The 27,967-nt window shown below is 36.6% G+C and overlaps 1 protein-coding gene across 1 annotated transcript; it reads right to left on the bottom strand.

Moving 5' to 3' along the window:
• Positions 1-22,991: 22,991 nt before the first annotated feature.
• On the bottom strand, positions 22,992-27,579 carry LOC143545131 (uncharacterized). The gene is made up of 2 exons (XM_077037067.1): positions 27,435-27,579; positions 22,992-24,052 (listed from the first exon to the last, which is right to left on the bottom strand). Exons 1-2 carry the CDS (start codon positions 27,577-27,579, stop codon positions 22,992-22,994), a joined length of 1,206 nt encoding a protein of 401 aa, XP_076893182.1.
• Positions 27,580-27,967: the final 388 nt, after the last annotated feature.

Here is a 27,967-nt window from a genome sequence, read left to right on the forward strand (position 1 = left end):
TTGTGTCGAGTCACATTTGTTTATGTTTTGTTAATCGAGTCTCAAGGATACCTTGACAATTTGCTTGATTGTTAATTGATTACCCGCCCGTACTCAATCTCCATTCGGGCGGGTTAATCTGGTTTATAGAAATACGCACAGGGTGTCCCCGAATTTTTCGTCTTTATTTATTTTTATTTCAATATTTTATTAATATTTTAAATATTATTTTATTATATGGGACGACCGCGACCGAAATGCTATACGGTCGTCGCCATATTAACATATTTAACTTGTTTGCTTGAGTTTGCAGATATGGCTGATGCACCAGAGTCCTCACGCACACGCCGCAAGAGGCGGAGGGCTGACCCTCGTGTCATCCGCTACGATAGTGACGAGGTGCAGATTGTAGAGGGCATTGAGCCAACATACATTATGGGGGATGCACGCATTCCGCATCAGGTTCTCCGATTTTACGTGACTATAGACGAGTATACGAGACTACAGCGGATCCGACAGATGCAGCTTCTTCACCACCGTTCATTTGATTGGACATTGCTGCGTCAGTTGGGGATTTACGACCAGGTACATGATTTATTGACTACTCCGTGGGCAGATGCGCTTATGTATGACTCGATTCCGTATGTCGAGTTCACACGTGAGTTTTATTCGACATTTGACTTCACGCCCACGAAGTTCAGTGAGCCACGCGCAGTATCATTTTCGCTAGGACGACAGCTGTACGAGATGTCCGTCCCATACTTCGCCGTGGCCACTGGATTTTATACGGCCGACGAGGTTCAGGCGCATGCCTTCCTCCAGAGCATACGTGGTTACACGATACATGCTCAGGACCCCCGTGAGCACTGGCTCACGGAGGCCCAGCTCGGCCAGTATTGGGCGGAGATCACCGACGGGGCCCACTCCAGTTCTGTTGTGGATTCGTCTATTCGGGACCCCGTCCATCGCTACATTCACAGGATCGTTGCTTGTACTCTCGTCGGCCGACATTCGGGCCACGAGAAGTGCAGCAACTTAGATCTGCTGTGTTTATATTATATTCTTGGCCAGCGACCAGCCAATGTGGCGATGCTCCTGCTCATGTCATTCGCTCGGGGTAGCAGACTTCAGGGATCCTCGGCACGCTTACCGTTGGGGCCTTATATTACGAGGATCGCCGAGCGACTTGGGGTTTTTGAGCGTTATCCGACGAGATACTTTACGCGGGGGCCAGATATATGCGTTTTCAGACTCAAGGAGGCCCGTTGGGTCGGGATACTTGAGAAGCATGATCCACCAGCTTTAGTCCCGGTCCGACGGGGTCCACAGGCACCACCACCTGAGGGATCAGAGGCTACTGTTTCGCTTCAGAGGGGTATTCCGACACGCCGCCAGTGTCGTCCGACTCCACACATTGAGCGACCTCAGCAGCAGCATCCGTTGAGACAGGCATCTGCATCATCATATTCACAGCCGCAACAGCCAGTCACATTGGATATGATTTATCAGCAGCAGCAGTAGCAGATTTTAGAGACCATTCTGGCACATCGGGAGGAGACGCGGGCCCACCTGGCCCGCCATGATGACTACTTTCGATTATTGTTTGTTTCTTCGCAGGTACCGCTCCCACAGTCGTTGATCATTGCGGTGGACCCGCCAGTGGAACCGCAGGACGAGGCGGCTGATGATCCACCAACACAGTAGTTTTTGTTTACCCTTTTTCACTTTATTTTGTTTTTATTAGTATCATGGTCTGTATATTATTATATTATATTTTGGGGAATCATGTTTGGGTAACTGGTTGGGCTTATATGTTCATATATCTTTTGATTGCTACTATGTTTGATTTTATCTGTATATTTTGTTGTAACCGAACTTTGTGGGTGTAGTTCACTATAAACCCTCACAAGACCCCACTCGTCCTCCCGGGTTACTGGGGGGTTTACAGGGCTTGTTGCATACGCTAAATGCAATCGTGATTCCTACGAAAGTGAGTTAGGTCTTTTAACGTTTTTAACTAATTTAATAGAATTTATTATGAAACGAATTAATTTGGCTCGGTAATTGTTTTAATAAAATTAACAATTATTCATTTTTGAAACTCTTAAAAGACCTATGTCTTACACTTGTGAGAAGCTTGCTTCTACACGTCTCGAGATTTTGCAGGTTCGATTGTCAGTATGGTAATTGGATGAGACGAGAGTATACGAGTGTTACGAGAGTTCACGAGCCGACTGGTCCTTCTCCAGTCATGTTCATATCAGGTGATTTCAGTTTCATAATTTATTTTGTTTTTATTGCTTTAAACGTAAAAAATGTAATTGTATAATTGTTAGTAGAACTGCCTCACATGAGCCCCGAAATTTTTAAATTGCTTAATAGTCAAAAAGTCAATTTAAACCCCGTCCCTCAAATGTTCATTAATCGTTCTATCATCTTTAACTTTGAGGACAATGTTAAGTATTCTTACATTGAGGACAATGTAAACCTCAAGTGTGGGGATGGGGGAAATTTGAAAATTTTTAGCCCGATAGTACCTCGAAGAGTGTTCAGAAACCAAAGTTGTTAACTGTTAATTATTGCCATTAATGCCAAGTCATAGGTTTCTGGTCATGGTTGGTTTTTCAGCGTCTCATTAGTCTTACTCACAAATGTTTTTATAACGATAAGTTGAAAATGGGGTCGTTTACGCGGGAATAACGAGTCATGGGGACAGGTACACATGTTTATATCGTCAACCCTATTCCTCCGGTACGTGTGTGAGTTGACCCAAATATATATAATACACATATAATATATAGTACACACATGTCATTTGAGTGCTTTCACTGATATTCATGGCTTAAGGGATCACAGTTGGCAAAATGCAAAAGTGATAGAGGCAATTAGGTTAAGCCTCGTCTGGATGAGTACGAGAATGGGTACTGGGTGGTTGGGGCCTATTTATTACACATATGAGGTGAGGTTAATGTGAGGGGCGGGGGGTTGGGTCCCTTAGAAAACATTTCTTGGACTTATTTTTCGTTTGTTTAACCCCGACATTATGTTACGAGACGATCCGGCTTACTAGGTTTATTTGTATCTGTAATTGTATTTGTTTTTGTTTTTATATTTGTATTTGTTCCATTATTAAGCATCACGTTATTATGCTTAAAAAAACAAAAAAAAAATTCTGAGAAAAAGACAAAAAGATGCCTGTTTATATTCAGTTATGTATTCTGTAGTTCATTCGTTGAAATTCATTTATGTCAAAAAAAAATAATTTGTGAAATCAGTACTGTAGTTTGCTTATTTAGATGTTCAGTATGTTGATAGTTTGCTTATTTAGATGTATATAATCAGTCAATTAGTTGTACAATAGTTTCATTTATTTAGATGTTTTGTAATAAGCCGGGTCGGATCGTTTTAGCTACTTAAATATTTCCCTTCCATACCCTTACACCTGGCCCCGTTACAACCCTTTTAAAGACCTCTTGATTTGCATTTATGCCAAAGCAGCTTGGTGGATTAATATGTACTTATGAGTGATATCGAGAGCTGAGCGATACTGGCACATCTTTTGCTAGTCCAGATATTAAACCGAGAGGAGAGATGTTATATTACGAGTGGTATGAGCATGTGTGCCTTAACCGGAAACAAAGTACACCTGTCTGGGCGGCTCTATAGTTTTTATTATAGCATTTAACCGTATTTGTGAGATATCAATCTAAAAACAGTGTTAGTCTGGAAAACTGGGTATGACCTTAAACCTTACTAGAATTAATGTTGATAATCTACATACCTATGATGGAGGTCGATGTTTGCTTTAGAGTTTTGCTTGAGGGCAAGCAAAAGATAAGTGTGGGGATGTGATGGCCGGTTAATTTGTATGCGTTTTAGTTCGTTTATTATTTAGTTTTAGCTGTTTATTCTAGAACTATCGATACTTCATACGTGTTTAATTGGATTTCAGGTCATAGGCGTTAAAGTACTCAGTATGGACCTATTGTGACACGGAATGAAGACCCGGGATGTCCAGCACGCAAAACGAGAAATAAAAAGAAGATTGCTGTAACAGGGTCCCATCGCGGTACGCGATGGGCCTGCTGAAGAACCCATCGCGTACCGCGATGGGAGTTAAAAAATATGTTGACTTTTGGGTCCATCGCGGTACGCGATCGACCCTCATAAGACCCTTCGCGTACCGCGACGGGTGTGCAGACGGGATTTTGGTTTATAACATCAGTTTCATCAACAAGAAAACCCTAACTTCGTTTTTGACGACCAAGAGACGATTCCAGCAGTTCATATAGGCGATTTCCACTCTCCTAGCTCGTGTGAAGATCCTACATATGATTCCTATCATCCGTATCGAAGATTCAATGATGTCTAGGCTCGCTAATCTCCTAGAATCGCACCCGGGATGTATAGTTTGTAACTCTTTACAGTTTTTCTCTTGTGATTAAGAATACTTATGTTTTGATTATTGAAGATTGATATATGATTATTGATGTTTAGTATTTCTGTGTGTTCGGTCGGTTTAGGTTTACGTTGGTCTGAACGATCTGTTACCAGTTGCTAGATAATTAGTCATATAACTGTTTGGTTATATTGAATACGATAAAATGTGCAATTACCCTTAATCGAGTCATACTGGCAAGGACTGTTTGATAACCAGTGCCGTGTGTAAAGTAATTGTTGGCGTCTAAGGTTTTGTCTGGTTGATCAGTTTTCAGTTAATCGTTGATAATCAATTTGTTAAGTTGCATGAGGTACTGTTTGGTTGCTTACTTGAATTCCCGGGTGTGGTTTGCTTGTTTACTGCTTAATACTCGTTTATTTGTTCGTTGCTTAGTTCTCTTAATTTAAACTATTGCTTGTGCGATCAGCACTAAAACTTGTTACCTCATAATATTAAATCTGTTACACGAATTGCATTGACCACATACTCCTTGTGATACGATACCCTACTTGCTCTAACTATTTAGAATAATTAGGTTTTTGATTGACTCAAACGACGGTCATCATTCACCAGCATTCGTTGCTGACGTATTTTCTTACATTTTGCAGGTGAGCAAAGTTAGAGCTTGGAATGACGAAGTACTATGATATCCGATGGCTCGGATTTATTTTGTAAACTTAATATATATGGTGGTTTGTAAAACATAAACAAGTAACATCTTTTGTTAAACAACTCAAGCGGGTATTTTATATTCCCGTCTTTTGAATGTACATATAAATAACACTTTCGATCCTTAAAGTTTTATAAGTCTTCCGCAAATTAACGCAACTCTGGTTTATTTACAACTACGATACCAACTGTTGGCTCACGCTCCTAGGCCCTAGACGGGGGTGTGACAATAAAAAAATACAAATACGAAAAATCTGAGATGTTATAACGACGCTAGAACGACAAGATGATGATGCGGGGGATATGCCGTCCACACGCAGACGAGACGACGACGCAGGTGGTGCTGCACTTTAGATTGATTTTTACAATTAGTTTGTGTACGAACTCGTTGCAATGGATTTAATATGTATATATAAATATCGTTTTATTTATGTTATTTCGTTGCAATTTTAAAATCGAGATAATTAAGTATAGCTTATTGTTGAAAACTAAAAATATTAAAAAATATATTTTTTTTAAATTACTAATACAAAAGCAAAAACGAACAAAATAAAACAAAAGACAACAAAAGGACAAAAAAATAAATGAAAAACAAAAATAAAAGATAAAAAAGAACGACTTTTGAGACCTATCCCCAGTGGATAAACCTATCCCGACGGATAGGTTGTGTTTTTTTAATTTTGTTTGGGTCTTCCTAGCATGTTCCTTTAAAAAAATCCTATAGTTATTCACTCCATCTTATACCCTATTCACATACCTTAACTCTAAATAATAAAAGTATGCTACAGTAACTTTTCAAATATGAAAAGCTACTCTAGCCCTACCTATCTCAAGTGCATTTTACTTTCCCCTGCTCTCATCGCTTCTCCCGCTCATCTTCTAGGGTTTATCGACTCTCTCTAGACAAATCGAAGCAAACGAAAGGCAATTGATTCACTCTAAAGCAAATACTCAGCCCTCTCTATCGTCTCCTTTCACTCTAAAGCAAATCGAACACCAAAATCAAAGATTTCTTGTTCAAATTGAAGCAATTGGTGTCCCTGTGTTCATCGATACAAGTTGCAATAGGTACATCTCTCTCATTAATATCTCAATTCCATTATGTTTATTGTAGGATTCCAACTATCTTCATGAAATTTACCTCATCCACCACAAATTAGGAACACCAATGCTAAAACAATAGTCAAATAAGTTACTGAAACATAATACCCGTGAATATCTTGATGTAATAACCTCTTTTAAGGGCTATCTGGGTTTGGTGAGACCTATACCCGTGAATTTGGGTCAAATGCATGAGAAGTCTTCATTTACAAATAAAGCAAATCTGGTGTTTTGAGAGAATGTAAGAAGGTTTCGTTTATATATATTTAAGATTAAGATATGTGAAAGAAATTATAAGTTAGATTTTAGAGTAGATAGTCGGTGTAATAAAAGGAAAAAAAAATTCGGATGATGCCTTTTTTATATTTAAAGATTAAGAATAAAATTATGATTTTATGGAACTAGCCAAGAATTTTCGGAGCTTCTTTGAAACTTTGTAATGCTAATATATTTTTCCAAAAATTAATAATGTAACAATTATAAAATCTGAAAAACAAATAATTGGGAAAATATTATGAAGAACACGGGAATATTCTCACGCAAAGAAATGTTCTTTAGGTATCATGCGTTCATGAATCATGACAGATTATTCCAGTTTTAATTCCGGTCCGATTCTTTAAAATTATTAGTTATATGATTAAAATCTAATGATAATTATTTAATTAAGTTAAAATAATCGGATTCTTACAAAGTGAATATCTTATATTGTAACCACGAATGATAATTTTTTCCCGAATACTCATACATATTCGCACTCGTACCGATTTAGTTTATTCCGGGACTAACAATTTAGGATTTCGGTATTCAGTACTTACAAGTAGAGGTGGCAAATAAAATAAACCATTTAACTGAACCAAAAATCGAATCGAAACCGAAACGGTTTGAAACCGATTATGTAGAAACCGGTTGGAACTTATTGAAACTGTAGGTTCGGAACAGTTTGTAATTTTATTAACTAAAACCGGTTCCAAACCGGTAGACCAAACCGAAACCGGGAAAAACCTATCAAAACCCGAACCGAAATCGATTAAAACCCGAACTGAAACCGGTCGTAACCTGTCTAGAAACCGGTTTGAACCCGAACAAAAAACCGATCGTAAACTGTTTTGACTTTTGTTGACCAGACCGAACCAGTTTCAATCCAAACCGGTTTTGAGTTATAAACCGGTTTGTGCACATCTACTTACGAGTATGGATACAACAATATCGGTATTTTGTGTATATGTTTACAATATGTAGACCTTTTATTAGGAACTTCCATATTTATATTTAAAAAATAACGCCATAATTATAAATATGATCTAACTGTACCCGTATCAATTCAGTTTATTTGTCATTCGTACCTGCACTGGTACTAAGATCATTGGAGATTTGTTAAAGGAAAAAAAAACAAAAAACAAAAAGAATGAAAACAAAAACAAAGTTGTACGTACTAAAACGAATACCATACCGAAATAACTGTACCGTACCCATATTAATGATAGAAATTATGATCGACAAAAGATGAATGTCAAGGCTTGATCTCAATGTCTTTTCTTTTAACACACATATACATTTGCAGATGTCGATACTAAATGGTCCTAATTTCTGTGTATATGTTGGAGTAGGGGAATAAGCTAAGAGCATTCTCAATCAATTCATCAAATTTTGTAAGGAGAGTTTTTATAATATATGAAATGGTTTAGGGTGTTGTAAGGGAATGAAAGAAAAAATATAATATTTTTCTGTATATTTGAAAAGTTAGTGTAGCATCTTATAAATTTTGTAATATTTTTGAAAGTAGTTATGAATAGATGAGAAAGAAAAAAATAATAAAGTTATAAAAAATATTATTTAATTGAACATAAGAGAGAAAATAAATTAAATTTTGTTATAATTTTAAATTTAAAAATAAAAGATTGAATTTGAATGTTGAAAGCGATGCCAAGGGTAACATAAGAAAAAGGAAGAGGTACTATAATCATTAAACTTGTAATATTGTAGTGATTTGATGGATTTAAATTTATTTAACTTGGTATAGTACTACCTTCGGGTGCTTATTTATATTTTCTTTCCCATTATTAATAAAAAGGTGGTTGGACATATTATGTAACTTACGTTTACTAACAAATGCCTTTCATGCTTTTATAGTGTAAAATTTGTAAAAATGATTAGTGAATGTATATTATTCAGCTTTGTGATTTCCAAGTTAGAAAACATAATACACGGCCTCGTACACTCTTCGTTTTTCTCTGTTTTTATTTTTTTCATGGTATCTGGATCATCAAAATGGAAAAAATATTTAGTTTCCTGTCTTCAAAGATTAAGACCGACCCCCTTTTTGTGTGACCAGTTAACAATTTAATCATTAGAAACCAATCCTTGGTTTCCTTTCTTCAAAGGAATTTAAAATGCTTGTGTACGTTTCTCAAGCATTTTAAAGAGCAAGAGGCTTTGAAGGTCCCAAAAACCACAAAACCAATATGCCCATCTCACTTCTGTGGTTTTTTATATCTTCATCTTAAATCTTTTTTCGAATTATCTTTTGTTTGTTGGTTTAATGATGGGTTCTCGTAGGTGTTTGTGCTTGAGCTGGTTGTTTAGAGTTTTGCTTATGTAGGTTATATTTTAGGCTTTTTTTCTTCGAATTGAGTAAAATTAAGAGAACCACAACGAACCGAGTAAAGCAACAGGTCCAAAAAAAGTAGTATGCTGTTAGTTTAGTATAATTGATTTATAATTTTCTTAATTAGATAATGCAATTAAGTTTAATTATTTATCTAGCAATACTAGTTTTAACATTGCATGAATGTCGCTAGACACCACCACTAGGTGTTCTCCACTGACCAGCCTGAGGCAGGCAAATCACATGTCTCAAAGTAAACCGTTTGGTGCTGGGGCTTGATCCCTAACCTCCAGGATTGAAAATTTGCATGATTGTTGTTAACTGGCACAAAGCCTTCTTGGGTCTCGGGTTGGATGATTTGTTTGATAAACCTGACAGATGTAACCTGACATGTCTTTCTACTAGATTCGGGCGTATGAGTTTGTTTTTGAAACTGCAAGTTGTAGTTGAACATTGGTAAGGCAGAATTCACCTAATATGTATGATGCCTTGTCTCTACAATAATAATAAGTGACCATTGCATTTCCTTTTCTTTTTTCTAGATATGGCTCAACAAATTTCACATGAAATTTTAAAGATGTATGTGGTACAAGAAGCGGGTGTTGGTTCATTATATTAAAAACGCGTTTCAATTGGTTCCACGGGAAAGAAACCTTGTTCAAGTGGTGGTTCACTCAGCAAGATAAACGATTGTGGTGCCTCGAGTAGCAAGATACATGTTATAGGTTGTGGTTTTGAACCACCAAACTAACTACAAAAAGATCATAATTACCATTTTGATTTTTTTTAACTTAAAATATTGATCCTTTTATATATAACACAAACCGAACTACACCTGGATAATGGGTAAGCGAGCAACAAGCTGCGCCGCTATCCCCTTTTGAATCGCAAAGCCTATTCTACTAAATATAAATCCTTGGTTCCTCGGGCTCTGCGAGTCACTGTGGACCACCTTCTGCACCCGCTCCAAGAAGCGAACCGCCTCGGGAGCTAGGGATCCAAAAGTGTCGAAGGCAAATGGAATGAACACGTGCTGATTCTCCAAACACAATGTCTCATGCTTAGCAACCTTCCTAGACTCCGCTCTCAAAACCGCCTGTCCCGGTACGAAGCCACTGTCTCTCAGCCCCACCAACGGGGACACCCCAATGAGGTCAACACACGCATGCTTACCCCCTGCCCAACCAAACACAAGAACATCCGCAGGACGCAGGGTAGATCTTCCCTCACGCGGATCAGTCAAAAAGTTAACAGGTGCCTCTTTCTTGGCTGAGATCCCCGCACGTCTAAGCACATCCCATAACACATCTCTAACCCAGTCATGACGATACTTGAATCCCGGCAATTCCTTACAGTGAAGGGTGTGCTCACCGAATCTATCCAAACAAGCTTTTTTTACAAATGGGGCATAATTCATCTGGAGGAAAAGGGGGAATCATAAGCCGGTATTTAAGGATGGCTCTGTATTCAACTGCCGACATCCGTTGCCTAAGACCTTCAATGGGCACAACAGTCAAAAAATCCTGGGCATGAGCCCCCTTGAGACAAGCTAAAACTGCCTTTTGTCTCGGGGTCATATCGAATCGCTCCTCCAAATCATGTACGTGTTTACCATAAAGAGCACTCGCCAAGGTTTGTTGAGGTTTCTTGGGGGCGGTCTCCTTATCAGTAAAACCGCCTATATCAAGGTTTGGGAGAGTTGTTTCAATATTACCAAGTGCAAAAGAGTAGTCAGGATCTACCCCTGTAACACCAGCGTTTCGCAGGACGTGGTCTTGCAATTTCCACGACTGAGACCTGGAAGCCACAAATGCATATGCGGAGACATCCTCAGCCGAGAAAATTCCTAAGCCTCCGCAACGCATAGGGAAGGAAGCCAACCTCCACTGGAGGTCCCCAAAATGCGGTCCTCCACACACAACAATATCTTCAATTGCCCCCCACAGGCCCGCATCAAAGATGGACACAGCCTCTTTGACATGTTCAGGTTGACAGGTCTGGAGCCCAAACACTAACTTAGCAACCCCCATGCACGAGCGTAACAAAAGGAGCTCACTTTGGGGGTCCCTCAGGTCCGGCAGGCGTTTCATAAGTTCAACCGCCCTCAAAGCTCTTTTAGTTGCCAAAGACCGAATAAACCCTACATCCCGACTAACCGCTCCCCCCAAGAGTTTAACTCCCATCGCAGGCATGTTAATCTCTCCAGGGAATAAACCTGACACTTTATTCGAATCATCACATGACGGCCAAAAAACCTCTGTTTTTCGAATATTAAGCCTAAGCCCTATAGACGCCCCCTCTGAGCGAATAATGCCCAACGCTCTAGCGACCTCCTCAGCCTTACCAATAATAGTGCCATCGTCTAAATACCAAGCATGGAAGGGCAAGGGACAGGTCCCCTGCACCCTAAGGATGAGCGGATGAAGGACCAACACAAAAAGAAGAGGGCCAAGGGGGTCCCCTTGCTGCACCCCAGTAAAAGCCCCAATATGAGTATCCCCCACATATAAACGGGCGGGGCGGGCATATAAAAACTGGACCCATGGGAAGATGGATGGACATATGCAGCTAACTTCCCTGAGAAGGGTCGTCTGATCCACCTCGTTGAAGGCGTTAGAAAAATCAACAGTGAGCATAGCCAGGGACCCGTCAGAATGAAACACGCTCAAAAATCTGTTAGCACTATGCAATACCGCTTCTGCCCCATTAGGGATCCCAACCCCGAATTGGAAATTCCCTAGATAAGCAGCAACCTTTTTCCCTATTTTACTCATAGCGACTTTCGACACCAATCTTCTCCAAATGGCCCCCACTGCGATGGGTCTAATTCCATTGTCAGGCTTCAACAGGGAGGTCAACGGTGCCGAAGCAATGAACTCCGCTAGAACTTTTGGACAAAGCCCCCCAAGCCACAAGTTGACAACATCAGTGATGGCCTTTAAGAACCCGGAGGCGGTCGGAGACCCCTGGCCACAGAAAGCGTCTAAAATATGTTGGGCCCGCAAACCATCCCTCCCACAAGATGTACCTTTCGGAAAGGTTTTAATACATTCCAACACACAATCACCGTCCACCTGCAAGGCTGGTTCCGATGGCACGACGGAGGGCATGGTCGGGGGGTCCACCACAGGATGTTTATCAATCAATGCTCTCAAAGTATCCCCCCGGCAGGCGCGACCCCGGATGAACACAGGACTTTGATCGCCGCTGTATAATGGTCGTCCGCTACCTTCCGGAGGCACTGCTTGATATTGCCCCTCCCTCTTCTTTATGTTGGCAATCCCACATCACTGGAAGTTCAAGGAGCGGTAGCACCAACTCTTCTAAACCTGCCCCATCTTTCCAAACAGCCAAAGCCCGCATAATGGAGCTACATTGAAGCGATTTCCTGTTACCGGACCTTCGTTCTTGCCTAGTAGCCGGTTTGACAACACGTAACGTGCAACGAGGCAACAACAAAAGTTTAACCCAAGCCTCAATAGACCTAGGGGCATCCACCACTTTACGGAGCCCCCCTGACAAAGCCTGGGCAAAAGCCATGCGACACGAGGGCGGGATACTCTTGACAGTGGCAATAGAAATGGTGAGGACGCGCTCAAGGAGAGCGACATCTACCACAAACGTCTCAGACTGACCACTCCCAAGTTCCACCTGTGAATCGCGGGGTTGAGGGATCCCCACAATAAAATCAAAGTCGCCTCCTGCACGTGGGGTGCATTTAACAACTTCTTTTCCGTGCAGACAAGGCCTATTCAAGGCATGCAGGGCCATGCACTCCCCGCATAACCAGTTCTTAAGCAAGCGCAAGGTTTCGACAACGTCATTGTAGAGTTCCAAGTCCGAAGCAAGACGCTCCTTTAACTGATCTCTCATTTCCTTTACATTGAAGTGATCCCGCTGAAAATGCATGAGTAACCTAGAGTACCCCTTGTATCCCGGGATAACATCTTTGCAAACATGAAAATTTTTAAAGGGGCAACGCCAAATCCCCGTGCCCGAGCTAGGACCAGGCTCTCCACCACATGCCCTCATAAATCACTTAAGAAATTAAAACTTTTTTTGCTTTTGAAAACAAAGGAAATTAAAATAAAATTTGGTGTTGGCATTTAATCAAACACCTGGCGGGCATTACTAGCGAAACCTCCAAACTAATGTCATTCAAAACAAATCGCCCAGAAAATGAAATGCTAGAAAACCAAATAAGCAAAAACCGAGAATGGGTGATGACGGTGGCAAAATAAGGGTGGAGCAGTGAGGTGGAGATGGGGGGTAACGGCAGTGGCAGTGGTGGGTGAGAGGCGGAGACGGAAAGGGAGGGTTACGGTGGAGCTGTGAGGCGGAGATGGAGGTGGTGGGTTAGGGTGGTGGGTAATGGAGGTGGTGGCAGTAGCCGTTGTTACATATAATTATATATGAAATGCATTTAAAACTCGTACTGCTAAGGTTTCAAGTTTGATTTAAATTTGCCTATCGGATAATTTTCATTTGTTTTCGAAACCGTCCTCTAGTGATTTCAACCCTCCGGTTGGTAATATGTATTCTATTGCGGAGTTACGTAGTCCTGTTACAATGCCTAACGTTGGGGAAAAAAAGTGAAGTTCGTGATCAATTTCTTATCCTCATATACAAATCAGTTTTAAAGATAAAGAGGCGTCAAGGTTTGAATTATGCAAAATGAATGTGCCTCAGTCTTTTGATTACAAAGTTAATGTGTCTTCAAAAACAAGGCTTGATGCAATATGTAAGTAACGACAATGATTGTGAATGGCGTATCCGAGTGTATAGGCATGCTAAGTCAGACCCATTTTTTGTTATATATTTTAATGACCAACGTACACACGTGCTCGAGGACGTTGAGTCTTGACGTATCCACATACGTGAAAGGCAAATAAAAAGGGAGTCGGTAATGATATTAAAGGAACAACTAAGAGATGGTGGATTTGCAATGTTAGACTATGTTGTAAAGTGTTAAAAGAAAGTGAGTTGGCACCAAATTTGCAACCCGAAGAAGTCAATAAACGAGTGCAGGTGACTAGGTGAGTATTTAAAATTGACTATTAAGAGTTGAAAAAAATAGTAAGTTTAAAAAAAATAACTTTTTTTAGATAGTAGGGACACTAACCCGTACACCATGTAAAATAATCAAAATAGCTAGATCAAACCCATGTGTTGCGACTAGTGTAAACCTTTGTTGTTCCAATATGCTCGTTTTAGCAAACGAAAGTGAAAGCACAAAAATATATTTGTAATATAAACAAAAAGGGTATTGAAGCATTTTCGTTTATTTTGTTATTATTGTAACGAAAGATAAATGTCGTGGGAACCAAACGGAAGATATGTAACGTGTTTGATTAACCCGATAGGTAAATATACAAGTTAATAAAAAATTGCATAAAATAAATAAAAAGTAAGAAAAAATAATAATAAAATAACAAAAAAGAAGTTTAAATATTTTTTCTTTACAACTCATTATGTCAAGTGCTGCAGTGTTCTCTTTACAAATGTAAGGTTATAGGTTTAAATATGTGTAAATACACCTGCAAACGAACCGAACATTGCATAGTTCAGCAGAAAATTCGTTTATGTGTTAATAGAGAATAATTTAATATTATTTAAATTAGTCATCTCTTAAAGGTTTTATATTTGTTCAATTGTATTCATTTAAGTGTGTTCATTTATGTGTGTTCATGTTTGTTTGTGTTCATTTACATTTGTTCATATGTTTGTTTATCTTTATTCAGTTATGTTCGTTTAAACATTAAAGAAACAAACACGAACTTGTTCAGTTTTTAAATAAACGAACATAAACACAAAATATGTGTTCGTTTAAAGTTAAATGAACCAAACAAACACGAACATGCCCTTGTTCGTATTCATTTGGTTCATTTACAAACCTATCTATACTATCTTTCTATTCTAATAAATGACTACTCGTTTTTGCCACTTGTCACTCTAATAGCTCTCTTCATCTTTTTTTCAACTTTTCAATATCGATCCTCATATTTTAAGTCATTTCAATATGTGAATTGAAGTTTATTTTTCTTGAATGTAAATCCTATTCGATTCATTCATTAACATTAATGGTGAAAGATAATAAAATAAGGAAATATCAAAATTGAAGTTGCAGACCTATTAGAATAAAATTTTAAAATCATAGGTAACTAAAATCAATATAAAATATATAATTTTTTTAAACTGAGATTTGAGCAGTAATGCATAATTTTTTATATAAGATTGATTTCAGATTTGGATTTAAAATTTTCTCATATGTATTTGAACTCTAGAAAATGTGTATTTTCTTAATTTTCTCCAACCATTTTATATAAATATTGCAAACATGAAGAATATTTTATATAAATAATCACTCTAACTTATTCTTTATCTCCAAACTTCATCTCTAAATTTTAGTGAAATGATATAGGAAGCCTCCAAATTTAGAGTGACGTCACAATACTCCATTTCCAACTACCCTTCTATAAATATATATTAGAAATCAATATCAATTTATATTTTAAATGATAATAAGACAAAATAGTTAGAAGTTAAGATTATAAATGAAAGAAAGAGAAAAAAGAATATAGAGATGGTAATGGAGAATGGGTTGGGAAAAGTTATTAAAAATTGATATAAAAATTAAAGAAATTATGTTTTTAGTTAGATTTTAAAGATAGAGATTGAGAACTCATTGAAAATGCTCTTACTAAGTTATGTTCTTTCCTGCAAATCAGATATCGATTGAAAGGAAAGAGGGGTTAGGTGGTATGTATATGTTCTATATTTTAAGCCCTGCCCAAACCCCAGCCCAAGCCCAATGAATCGTAATTGTAGTAATACTGATTTTCCAAATTATTCAAATACAATTTTCTAAGAAAAATATATATTGTTTTCTTTCAAATGCACAAACTTAGTCATTTAACAATCATTAAGGGATTATTTGGCAATCTTTTATTAAAAAGTTTGACCGATTAAGAAGTAACATCAAATCATTCATATTCACATGTTTCTGAATCTTGCTCATTAAAAGACTTCATGAATCATAAAAAGATGTCTTTTTAATGAACCAAACACACTCTAAGTGCGTCAAATTGTTTGTTGCTATTTTAGTTTAGGTAATATAATATAATTTTTTTTTCAAAAAGCAACTATTTGATATTCGAACGTGATAAAGAGAATGACATCATTTTGGTAGGTTGCTGCTGATGAAAAGTGAGTTGCTCTATTTTTTTAATATTATACCTAGAACAAATAATAAATTATAGAAAAAACACCTTTAGAATCCGGCATGTTTACATGTTAATATAGTATCCTTCTTTTATCTTTTTATGTCATTTTGTAACTCATTTATGATAACAAGTTTAATTATTATTTATACACTTAGAGTTGGCAGGATTGGGAGGGTAGGATAACAAGTCAAAACCGATTTGGGTTAAATCGGTGATCTTTTAGCATGGGTGAAATTGATTGGACCGGGTTCAATTGACCCTCAATCACTTCTTTTGTTCGTTTCTTAAGATGTTTTAGAAATAAAAATGTGTTGATTAGGATAAGAAAGACAATAATATTACAATTGTAATTAGCAGTTTACCCGTCCGATGGACAGGAATACCAAAATAGTATTGTTATGCTAACATCAAGTCAATAACATATGCGACGGTTTAGTTGTGGTACAATACATTTTGAAGATATGGATTCACAGGAATTGCAAATATAAGTGTATTACTTCATGCCATATTTATATATAAATGTGTTGGAACAAAAGAGCGCCCACATTTTTTGATGCATCGAATTTAGACATTTGTCAATCTATGTTTCAGATTAAGAGGATTCATATAAATACTCAGAAATATATTTATTAATATATGACATGAAATTAATACAATCATTTAACTACTCGTAACATGTTTAAACCTTTATATATATATGTATATATTTCAACACAATTGTAGCACACATTTAGATAAAACTTGAAATAACAAGCTTAAAAAGCGTAACATAGACTTAATCAAAACATGCATGCATTCTACGAATCTTATTATAAAAACCATTCAAACTCGAACAACCAGGTTGCGGCTGAGGACCCTAATTCTTGGAATCTTGGAATTTGACGGGGAACTTGAATCTGAGTCTCCGGCATCATCTTCTTCATTCTCCTCGTCATCAATTGGAACTTCAATTACCTCGTGTTGGTTTTCATCCTCGGAACTCGAAACATCAATTACCTCATCCCAGTTCCAATGAATAAGTGCTCTTCCCCTTTTGCTTTGTTTTACAAATTCGCGATCCTATTGAAAAAATTAAGTTAGTCTACTAAAGAACATTAAATTTAAGACTACGAACATACCTCTTCACTGAATCACGTTGAAATTGAAATTTGTATGGACTAAAGTGTGGATTGAAGTCAATAATCTGAACACTGTCACTATTTTCCTAATATTAACAAATGTAATAGAATTAGTGTATTTTAAACTAATCAACAACTGATTGATTTGATTGAAGTTGACTTAAGTTATGGATAACTTGGTGTTATCAAGACACCCTTGGTGCAGGTTATTTGTTAATAAACATTAATATTAGATAATAAAATATAAATAAGCACCTACAAACCAGTTAGTCTAGCTCTAGCATCATCATAAATCATGACCATAAGTTATCCTTTGTGAATCCACCTCAGTTGCCAAGAGATGTGCAACATGATAGTTGCTCTTACAGAATTACAGTAATCTATATTACTATATAGTTCCCACTTGTTTTTTGTTATCTATTTCATACTTGTAAAGGGGAAACAATATGTATGTATATGTATAGACATTCTCCGATAACCCCGAGTTTGTGAAAGTATTCTTGGTACACAAGCGCCAACTCGTCATCCTCAGGATCAGTGGCGGATCCAGAAAATTTTCTCACAGGGGTCGGGAATTTTCATGGTCGGTACTAATACAACTGTCGGGTCGAATCGGGTCGAGTCGTGTCATATATATATAAAATATTACGAAACAAAATATTAGATAACAAATATATTAAAGTTGTTCTCTACGAGTTATCTTTTTTTGAAGTCTAACCATTACATAGCATTGACAAGCAAGTCTTTCTCAATGTAACAAATACATCTATCGCTTAAATTTTCATCACCCATTCGATTACGCAAATCGGACTTCACATACTTCATCGCCGAAAAGGATCTTTCAACGGTTGAGGTTGTGACGTGTAATACGAAAGCTAACTTTAATAAACGATACACCAATGCAAAGGAATGGTGTTTCTTTGTTTGAACCATCAATTGAACAAAACTTGCTAAACCATTCAAGTTTTTAAATCTTTTATCTCCTTTCAAATTATCGATGTATGTCGCGAGTTCAACCGGGAGTCTTCTTTTATACTTTCATCAAAATCATATGGGTACAACTCGACTAATCGTAATATTTTTGGAATAGAAAATGCTCGAAAATTATCACAATGAGTCAAACAACTCAACGAAACAAGTAATTCGGATGTTACCTCGTTAAAACGGTTCCCCAAACTCTTGGATTTGCAAATCTAGAATCGCATTGAAGCAATCATACTCATAATAGTGGCGATTTTTCATGTTTGTTTTTTTTTCTTGGCGTTACTATGTTAATGTAGTCATCATCCATCGAAAGGACGAAGTGAGGCAACAGAGACAGTCAAAGAAATAAATTTTAGAAGTTAGAATGGGATTTTGGGTTTTGGGCTAAAAATTGAGTAGGGTTTGAATTGGGTTTTGGGCTTAAAAGTTGGATTTGATATTGGACTAATGGACTTGTTAACATTAAAGTCAAATTTAGTTGGAAAAATTGTTTATATAACGTTTATATAATTACTAGTTTTTATCCCCGTATTACGGGGGGGGGGGGGGGTTTATATTGTTTGTTCTAATATTTATTTATTTTTTGTATTTATATTTTTTATTGTATGAAAGTTAATAATATACTTATAGTTTGGTGATAAATTGTTTCACAAATAAATGAGATGTTATAACCCAATTTAAAAGATATATGATTTTGATGAGACCCAAGACCCGTTTATTTATTTTACTATAAAATTGGTTTTTTAATTATAAATAATATTTATGAAAGTTAATAATATACTTATGGTTTGATGAGACCCAAGACCCGTTTATTTTTTTTACTATAAAATTGGTTTTTAATTTAAATAATATATATATCTTTTTTAAAATAAATAATATTATAAACCTATTAGCAATATAGAGAAGATTGGAGAATGAGTTCTTATTGATATTTTAATATGGAGTATGAGCTCTCTATTTATAGGCTCATTACATGATTACACAATAAACACATAGATAAGTTAAGTACATGGAGAGTCACAATATAATAGTGGAGAGTCATCATAAATACATAATTCATAATACTCCCCATTGACTATCCACATGCTGAAATACGCTTGTTTATGTTGCCTCGTTAAAAACCTTGCTAGGAAAACCCAGTATGATAAAACCATAGCTAAGGGGAAAAGAGTGCAACGCATATTATTCTCCCCCTGATGATTTTAGCTCCTTGAGTCGACGCATCCCGATCCCATGAACTAATTTTTTGAATGTTGAGGTCGGGAGTGATTTAGTAAACAAGTCTGTCAAATTCTCGCTAGAACGAATTTGTTGAACGATAATATCCCCATTCTTTTGTAGATCATATGTAAAAAGGAACTTTGGCGAGATATGTTTGGTTCTGTCTCCTTTGATGTATCCTTCCTTGAGTTGTGCAATGCATGCTGCGTTGTCTTCATATAAAACTGTTGGTCCCTCGTCAGCAGAAGAAATACCACAAGATCCACGAATGTGTTGTATTATAGTTCTCAACCAAACACATTCTCGACTAGCTTCATGGATTGCTAATAATTCTGCATGGTTAGATGAAGTGGTTGTGATTGTTTGCTTCACGGAACGCCATGAAATTGCAGTGCCTGCGTGTGTGAATAAATATCCTGTTGGGATCGGCCAGTATGAGGATCTGACAAATACCCTGCATCTGCAAAACCAACCAAGCTTGTTTTTGATCGGTTAGTAAAATACAATCCTATATCTTTAGTTCCTTGGAGATATCGAAATATTTGTTTTACCCCATTCCAATGTCTCCTTGTTGGGCATGAACTATACCTTGCCAACAAATTTAATGAAAATGATATATCTGGTCGTGTATGGCTCGCAAGGAACATTAATGCACCAATTGCACTCAGATACAGTACTTCTGGACCAAGAATTTCTTCTTCGTCTCCTGGTGGTCGGAATGGGTCCTTTTCTACATCAAGCGAACTTACAACCATTGGAGTGCTCAGTGGATGTGATTTGTCCATGTAAAACTTTTTGAGTAATTTTTTTATGTAAGTTTCTTGATGCATAAGTATCCCACCTTTAAGATGTTCTATTTGTAACCCAAGACAAAACTTTGTCTTTCCAAGGTCTTTCATTTCAAACTCTTTTTTCAAATACTCGATTGCCTTTTGGAGCTCCTTAGGAGATCCAATTATATTCAAATCATCAACATATACGGCAATTATAACAAATTCAGATTCTGATTTTTTTGTAAAAATGCATGGACAAACAGAATCATTTTTGTAACCTTCTTTCAACAAATACTCACTAAGGCGATTATACCACATACGCCCAGATTGTTTTAGCCCATATAATGACTTGTTTAGTTTAATTGAAAGATGTTCTCGAGAACTTGATTTACATTATTCTGGTAGTTTGAATCCTGCAGGTAGTTTCATGTAAATTTCTGTATCAAGTGAGCTATAAAGGTAAGCTGTCACAACATCCATTAGACGCATATCAATCCCTTGTTGTATTACCAGACTAACAAGATAACGAAAAGTCGTTGCATCTATCACAGGAGAATACGTCTCCTCATAATCAATTCCAGGTCTTTGCGAAAATCCTTGTGCTACCAATCGTGCTTTGTAGCGTGTAATCTCATTCTTTTCATTACGTTTTCGCACAAAACCCCATTTATAACCAACAACATTTACACCTTCAGGTGTTTGAACTACAGGACCAAAGACTTCCCGTTTCGTGAGGGAATTTAATTCTGCTTCAATTGCGTCTTTCCATTTTGGCCAATCATGTCTCTATTTACATTCATCAACAGATATTGGTTCATGATCCTCATTGTTTTCCGTTATTTCTAGCGCTACATTATATGAAAAGGTGTCATCGACGTCGACTTGGTTTCGGTTCCATACTTTCCTAGACATGATATAGTTTATTGAGATCTCTTCATTTTCAGGTACCTTATGTTCGTCTTGAACCATCATGTCTAGTGTCTCTTTAGGAGACTCTTTTTCTGGCATTACTGCTATCTCGATTTGACTATGCCCATTATTTGCTCCTTTTTTCCTTCGAGGTTTTTTGTCTTTGGAACCAATTGGTCTGTCACGTTTTTGGCGTGCATTAGATTCATTACCAATATGTGGTGGTCCTTCTGTAACACTGATTTTAATTGGAGCATTAGCAGCTGGTATATGTGACTTAGTCACTCTCTTTGGGTCAGTAAATGCATCTGGTAATTGATTTGCTAATCTTTGTAAATGAATTATTCTTTGAACTTCATGTTCACACTGTTTAGTTCGAGGATCCAAATGAGATAATGATAATTCATTCCAACATATATCACCTTTTAGCTGCTTTTCATCTCCCCCCAATTTTGGGAATGCTGATTCATCAAAATGACAATCAGCAAAACGAGCCGTAAACAAATCTCCTATTGTTGGCTCTAAATACTTAATAATAGATGATGACTCATACCCGACATATATTCCTAACCTCCTTTGAGGTCCCATCTTTGTACGTTGTGGTGGAGCTATTGGAACATATACAACTAAAAATCCTTAAATGGGAGATATTTGGTTCCTGACCAGAAACCATCTTTAATGGGGAGGAAGTATGGTAACTTGTTGGTCTGATTCGAATTAGTGTTGTTGCATGTAAAATTGCATGCCCCCAAGCAGTAACTGGTAATTTTGATTTCATAATCATTGGTCTTGCAATCATTTGAAGTCGCTTAATAAGCCCATTTTGTGTGTGGACATGAGGTACAGGATGCTCCACACTTATCCCAATAGACATGCAATAATCATTAAATGTTTGGGATGTAAATTCACCAGCATTGTCTAACCGAATTTTCTTAATGGGGTAATCGGGGAAATGTGCTATTAACCTTATTAATTGAGCAAGTAGTCGTGCAAATGCCATATTACGACTTGATAATAAGCACATATGAGACCATCTAGTTGATGCATCAATTAGGACCATAAAGTATCTAAGTGGTCCACTAGGGGGATTTATAGGCCCACATATATCACCATGTATTCTTTCTAAAAAACTAAGAGATTCGGTCCCCACCTTAGCCGGTGATGGACGAGTAATTAATTTTCCTTGCGAGCATGCAGCACATGTAATGTCCTTAGGCTGAAGAACCTTTTGTGTTTTCAAAGGATGCCCGCATGTATTTTCAATAATTTTTCGCATCATAATTGATCCGGGATGGCCTAACCGATCATGCCAAATAATAAAATTTTCCCGGTCCATAAACTTCTGGTTTATGACCATATTTGATTCAATTATATTAATTTTAGTATAGTACAAACCGGAGGCAAGTGCGGGTAACTTTTCCAATACATGTTTCTCACCCGAAATCGTACTTGTGATTTGAAGATACTCATCATGTTCCTCACATGTTGTCTCAAGATGATATCCATTTAGACGAATATCTTTAAAACTTATTAAATTTCTTTGAGACAATGGGGCAAACAATGCATTATTAAATTTGAAACGTGTTCCACCAGGAAATACAACATTTGCTTCTCCAAAGCCTTCAATTAATTTTGAACTACCCGATATAGTACCAACGTTTGCCTCTTTTATAATTAAATTGGAGAAAAAATGTCTTTTCTTGAAAATTGTATGCGTGGTTGCACTATCGATTAGACATATGTCTTCATCATTAATAGGACGTTTTAAATGCTCCATACACTTCAAAACAATAACAAAAAAAATCTCATAAATTAAATGGCTTATGCGTTTCAAACACAACAAGTCCAAAATATCCCATATTCTTAAAATGAAAATATTATTTCAAAATAAATGCCTAGACATAACATAAAGAAAACCAAAACATCCAGACATAACATAAAGAAAAACATTTATTATAGTCCAATCATTCATATGTAATGGAAATTGGAAGCATCAAACTTGGGTGTATCATCCATGATATCACCGGAATTCATATCGATTGGATCAATAATGAAATCATCCACATCAAGAGCAGTTGTATTAGTATGCTCATTGTGACCATTGGGGATATCAATGTTGCCATATGCAAAGTTTGTTTCCATTCCTTTTCCTTTATTTTTGACTGATTGGTGGTAGAGCGTCACCAAGTGTTTTGGTGTACGACAAGTACGTGCCCAATGGTTATTACTTCCACATCGGTGACATGCATTTGATGTGGTTACATTTGTCTTTTTATCACTTTCATACTTGGGCTTCTTTCTATGTTCTTGCCCTTTATGATGGGATCTTGTGTTCTTAAATTGAACACCATGATAACTTCCCCGGTTATATCCATGTCCACGACCACAACCACGACCACGACCCCAACCCCGATGGTAACCACGACCACGACTTCCACTTTTATCATTATATGCTGCCACATTCGCTTCAGGGAATGGGGTGGTGCCAACCGGTCGGGTCTCATGATTTTTCATTAAGAGTTCGTTGTTTTGTTCGGCCACAAGTAAATATGAAATAAGGTCACAATATTTTGTAAAACCCCTTTCACGATATTGCTGCTGCAATATCACATTCGATGCGTGAAATGTGGAGAATGTTTTTTCCATCATATCCTCATCAGTAATATTTTGCCCACATAAAATCAATTGTGAGGTTATTCTAAACATAGCCGAGTTGTACTCGCTTATTGATTGAAAGTCTTGAAACCTTAAGTTGACCCAATCATAACGAGCTCTTGGTAATATTACTGTTTTTTGGTGGTCATATCTTTCTGTTAATTTGGTCCACAAGTCAAGTGGATCCTTAACCGTTAAGTACTCGGTTTTTAAGCCGGCGTGGATATGATGGCGAAGAAAAATCATCGCCTTTGCCTTATCTTGGGTGGATGCTGTATTACCTTCTTTAATTGTGTCACCAATATTGTTGGCATTTAAATGTATTTCCGCATCCAACACCCATGACAAATAATTCTTTCCGGTAATGTCCAAAGCTAAAAATTCAAGTTATATTCACGTCAATGTCGGAACACCATTGGTTACAATTTTGATTATTATGAAAGAGAAACATAGCAATATGATGACAATATATACCATCGGTTTTGTGTAAAAAAACACAAATGGGTCACGTAAAAATAATAATAATGCATCATTCTAACAAAATTATTCTAGCATGTATGATGACAATGAGATTGTATCAAAAAAAAATTGACATAGATCAAATTCAAACATGTACGTAAAATTCGAAATTAAATAAGTGAATGCGAATTATTTAAGAAAGGAATGAAAAAAGACATTCAAAAATCTATTGTAAGCTAATTAACGAATGGATATAATGCTATCTAAATCATCCATAAAAAATATTCAAAAGTATCTTTCGTTAGACTTTTCATGAGGTTTATAAATAATGATCATTAACTTCGATTTAATTAATTAATATAAAAGATGTTATGAAATTATGTATTTGATCAATTGAATCTAGATAAATATTGAAACAGTTTATAGTGGTTTCACCAATTATCATTCACCAAACTAAAATTATTATCACACGCATCAAAATCATTTAGTTAAATTGTTAACTTATCTAAATAATATCATTATATAACATATTATATGGAAACAATAAAATCTCTAACACATCTCAAGATATGCATACTCACCGTATGATAATGTGGATTAAACTTTCAAGAGTCGTGCTGATAACGTATTATAAACCTATTAGCAATATAGAGAAGATTGGAGAATGAGTTCTTATTGATATTTAATATGGAGTATGAGCTCTTTATTTATAGGCTCATTACATTGATTACACAATAAACACATAGATAAGTTAAGTACATGGAGAGTCACAATATAATAGTGGAGAGTCACCATAAATACATAATTCATAATAAATAAGATATTAATTTTTAGTATATCCTATTTTATAGGATTTTTACATCAATAATTTGGTGAGAATAATTTTTAATTTAATGAGATATTATAACCCGTTTAAGGAATATCTGGGTTTGGTAAGACCCCATATCCATGAATTCGGGTCAAATGAATGAGAAACCTCCATTTTAAAATCAAGCAAATCTGGTGACTCCAAAAAAAGGGGGAGCGACCACATCGCGACACGTAGGATTTTTATGTTTTCGTTTATATATATTATAGATATTTATAAAATTGTCATTGTATTTTTTGTTAGGGTTATAAGTCTCAAAATCTCATGGGGGTCGTCTCGAAATTATACAGGGTACGGCTTCAAAGTTTCACGGGGGTCGGTGCCAAAATTTTACAGGGATCGGTCAAGAATTTTCGGTATATTAACACTAAAAAAAATTTCACAGGGGACGGGGGACACCCCGCACTTGTTAGTAGCTACGCCTAGAGGTGCACAAATCGGGTTTTCTAAATACACGGGTTTGGGTATAGAACTGGGTACGGGTATGACCGGGTATTGGTAATAATCGGGTAGGGTTCGGGTCGGGTATTGTCTCTAAAAATCATACCCTATGCATCGGGTGCGGGTCGGGTATAGAACAGGGTATTTGAATACCTATTGGGTATTGAAAAAACTCTATTTACGGGTTTTTCGGGTTTTTTTCCGGTATTTTTTTTATATAGATTGGATTTTTTTTAAAAGGTTACACTTTTTAGGGGTATTATTCGGGTATTTTTAAGGTATTTTTTGGGTATACATCGGGTATTTGAAATACCCGGTTTCGGGTATTGGAAAACCTTGGTTCCGGGTTCGGGTATTACCTGGTACAAATCGGGTCCGGTTCGGGTTCGGGTTTTAGTGCCAAAATGCATACCCTATCCGTACCCTACGGGTAGGGTCGGGTTCGGGTTCGGGTATTAAAAACCCGGGTATTAGAAAAACCGGTTCCGGGTATTTATTTCGGGTCCGGTTCCAGGTTCGGGTTTTTTGTGCACCTCTAGCTACGCCCCTGCAGTCAGGATAGCGAACCCACATCACCTCCCTCATCACACTTTGAGCCGATTTGCCAATACGTTTGATAGGATTTGTAACACTTGTTTTCTAATCATTAAGAACTTTGAGGTGGTTGTCAATTACATCGAAAAATTTTTCATGTATGAGGGTGGTAAGTTGAGTCAAACCATCCTTGTCAAAATATGGTTTGGTAGGTGTAAAACTATAAATGTCTAGATAAAAAATGAAAATAAGTTGTAAAATTATATTATTATATTAACAACCATATCTAGTAAATCTCACACATAGCAAAAAGTAAAAACTAGTTTAACCTTAAAGTACAAATATTAAACTGTTGCAAAAATGAAAGCAATTTGCAATGAAATTAGCATCCAATTTGATATGTGACTAAGTTCGTAACATTATATATACTCGAATCCAAATCAATATAACAAACATCTATCCAACATTTTAATGCTTGCATTAGTTAGGTCAAACAATACATAAAAAAGATAAGTCAAAGAAATTAGCTTTGAACCCCCAAATTATAAAGATTGATTAATATCAAACAATCATGCGTTGGAATAAATTGAATAATCAAATTAAGAATAAGTCAAACAAAGTTTCTCGCAATTTGAAAGGAAAACCAAAAAATGATTTGAGTTACTGATCATTGAACAAAGTGAACATGTTTTTTTCTCTTTTTTGAACGGAAAATTTTATTAAGAACAAACTAGCAAGACACTAGGAATCAAACAAAACAACAAAGCAACAATTACAATTGAAACTATACTAATCTTTTCAATCAATATTTTTGAAAGAAAATCAGCTTTTGATTCAAAGAAAGCTTAACGATCTGATATCCACCAAAGTTTTGTAAAGGCGAGCCGGTTTATTTTCAAAGTAAACATGTGATAACTATGTTTTGAGATAATATGGATATGGTGTTAGAAAACGCAATTCCTTGTTATAAATAATAATTGACTTAACTTTTAATTGTAACATAGTCGTTGTAGTATAGTGGTAAGTATTCCCGCCTGTCACCTGGTTGACCCGGGTTAGATCCCCGGCAACGGCGATAATTTTTACATCTACAATAGTGGTAACTTTGTTTGATCTTACTTACGTTTACCAAGCCAACACATCAAAAGTTTTAAAATGTTGTAAACCTTTGTGAACCTACCAGTTAAAAATCGTAGATAAACTCAAACTGTAGCATTGAATGTAGATTTAATAGTTAATAATCAACAAATATGTGCCAATCAAAAAGGAAATCAAGAGGTGTGCTTTGGGACTTTGGGTAATAGTCATAGCTATTAAACTTTTGTTATCCAACATTTGAAGCTTTGGTTTTTTTACATAAAAAAAAGTATTCTAAATTAAAATGTTCATGGTTTGCTCTCGTATCATGTGATCGTTTGAACTGTATGGGAGAACCACGGACAACAGAGGCGTACACTCAGATTGTCCCCTCAACCTACTATGCGGGTCCTCCCAAACTCCGTCACTTACATCTCTCTCACGATATGATACTGCCCTTCGGTGACCCCAATGACTCGAGCCCGAGCTTGACCCTTTTAAAATCTTGGTTCGCCAACCCATACCACGAAATATTGTATAGAATCCGGATTGTACTTCAACTGTTTTTTGCAAACCATATCATTCTTTAATGATTACACAAAAATCACAGTATAAAGAGTTAATAATTCTAAAACAGTAGCAACTGCACAAATAAAGATTTGATCAAGCTAACATCTTTGCCCAAAAATGTAGTTTTCATATTTTGGACATAGTTAAATCATATGTAACTGGGATTATTATAATTGCCAAATATTTAGTTTGCTACCTATGTTGTGAAAGCTTCGCAACAAACCAAACCGTGTTCAAAACGGACATAAGATGAATGAGATATCGATGTCTGAAGTCGGGTGTTGGAATGTTAAAGTTGAATAATTTATGAGGGTGGAGCACTCCTCAGTCCTCACTTGTT

Source organism: Bidens hawaiensis, unplaced genomic scaffold (assembly GCF_021521415.1).
Source record: "Bidens hawaiensis isolate Kalapana, Puna unplaced genomic scaffold, B.hawaiensis_p1.1 tig00013865_1, whole genome shotgun sequence".
NCBI lineage: Eukaryota > Viridiplantae > Streptophyta > Magnoliopsida > Asterales > Asteraceae > Bidens > Bidens hawaiensis.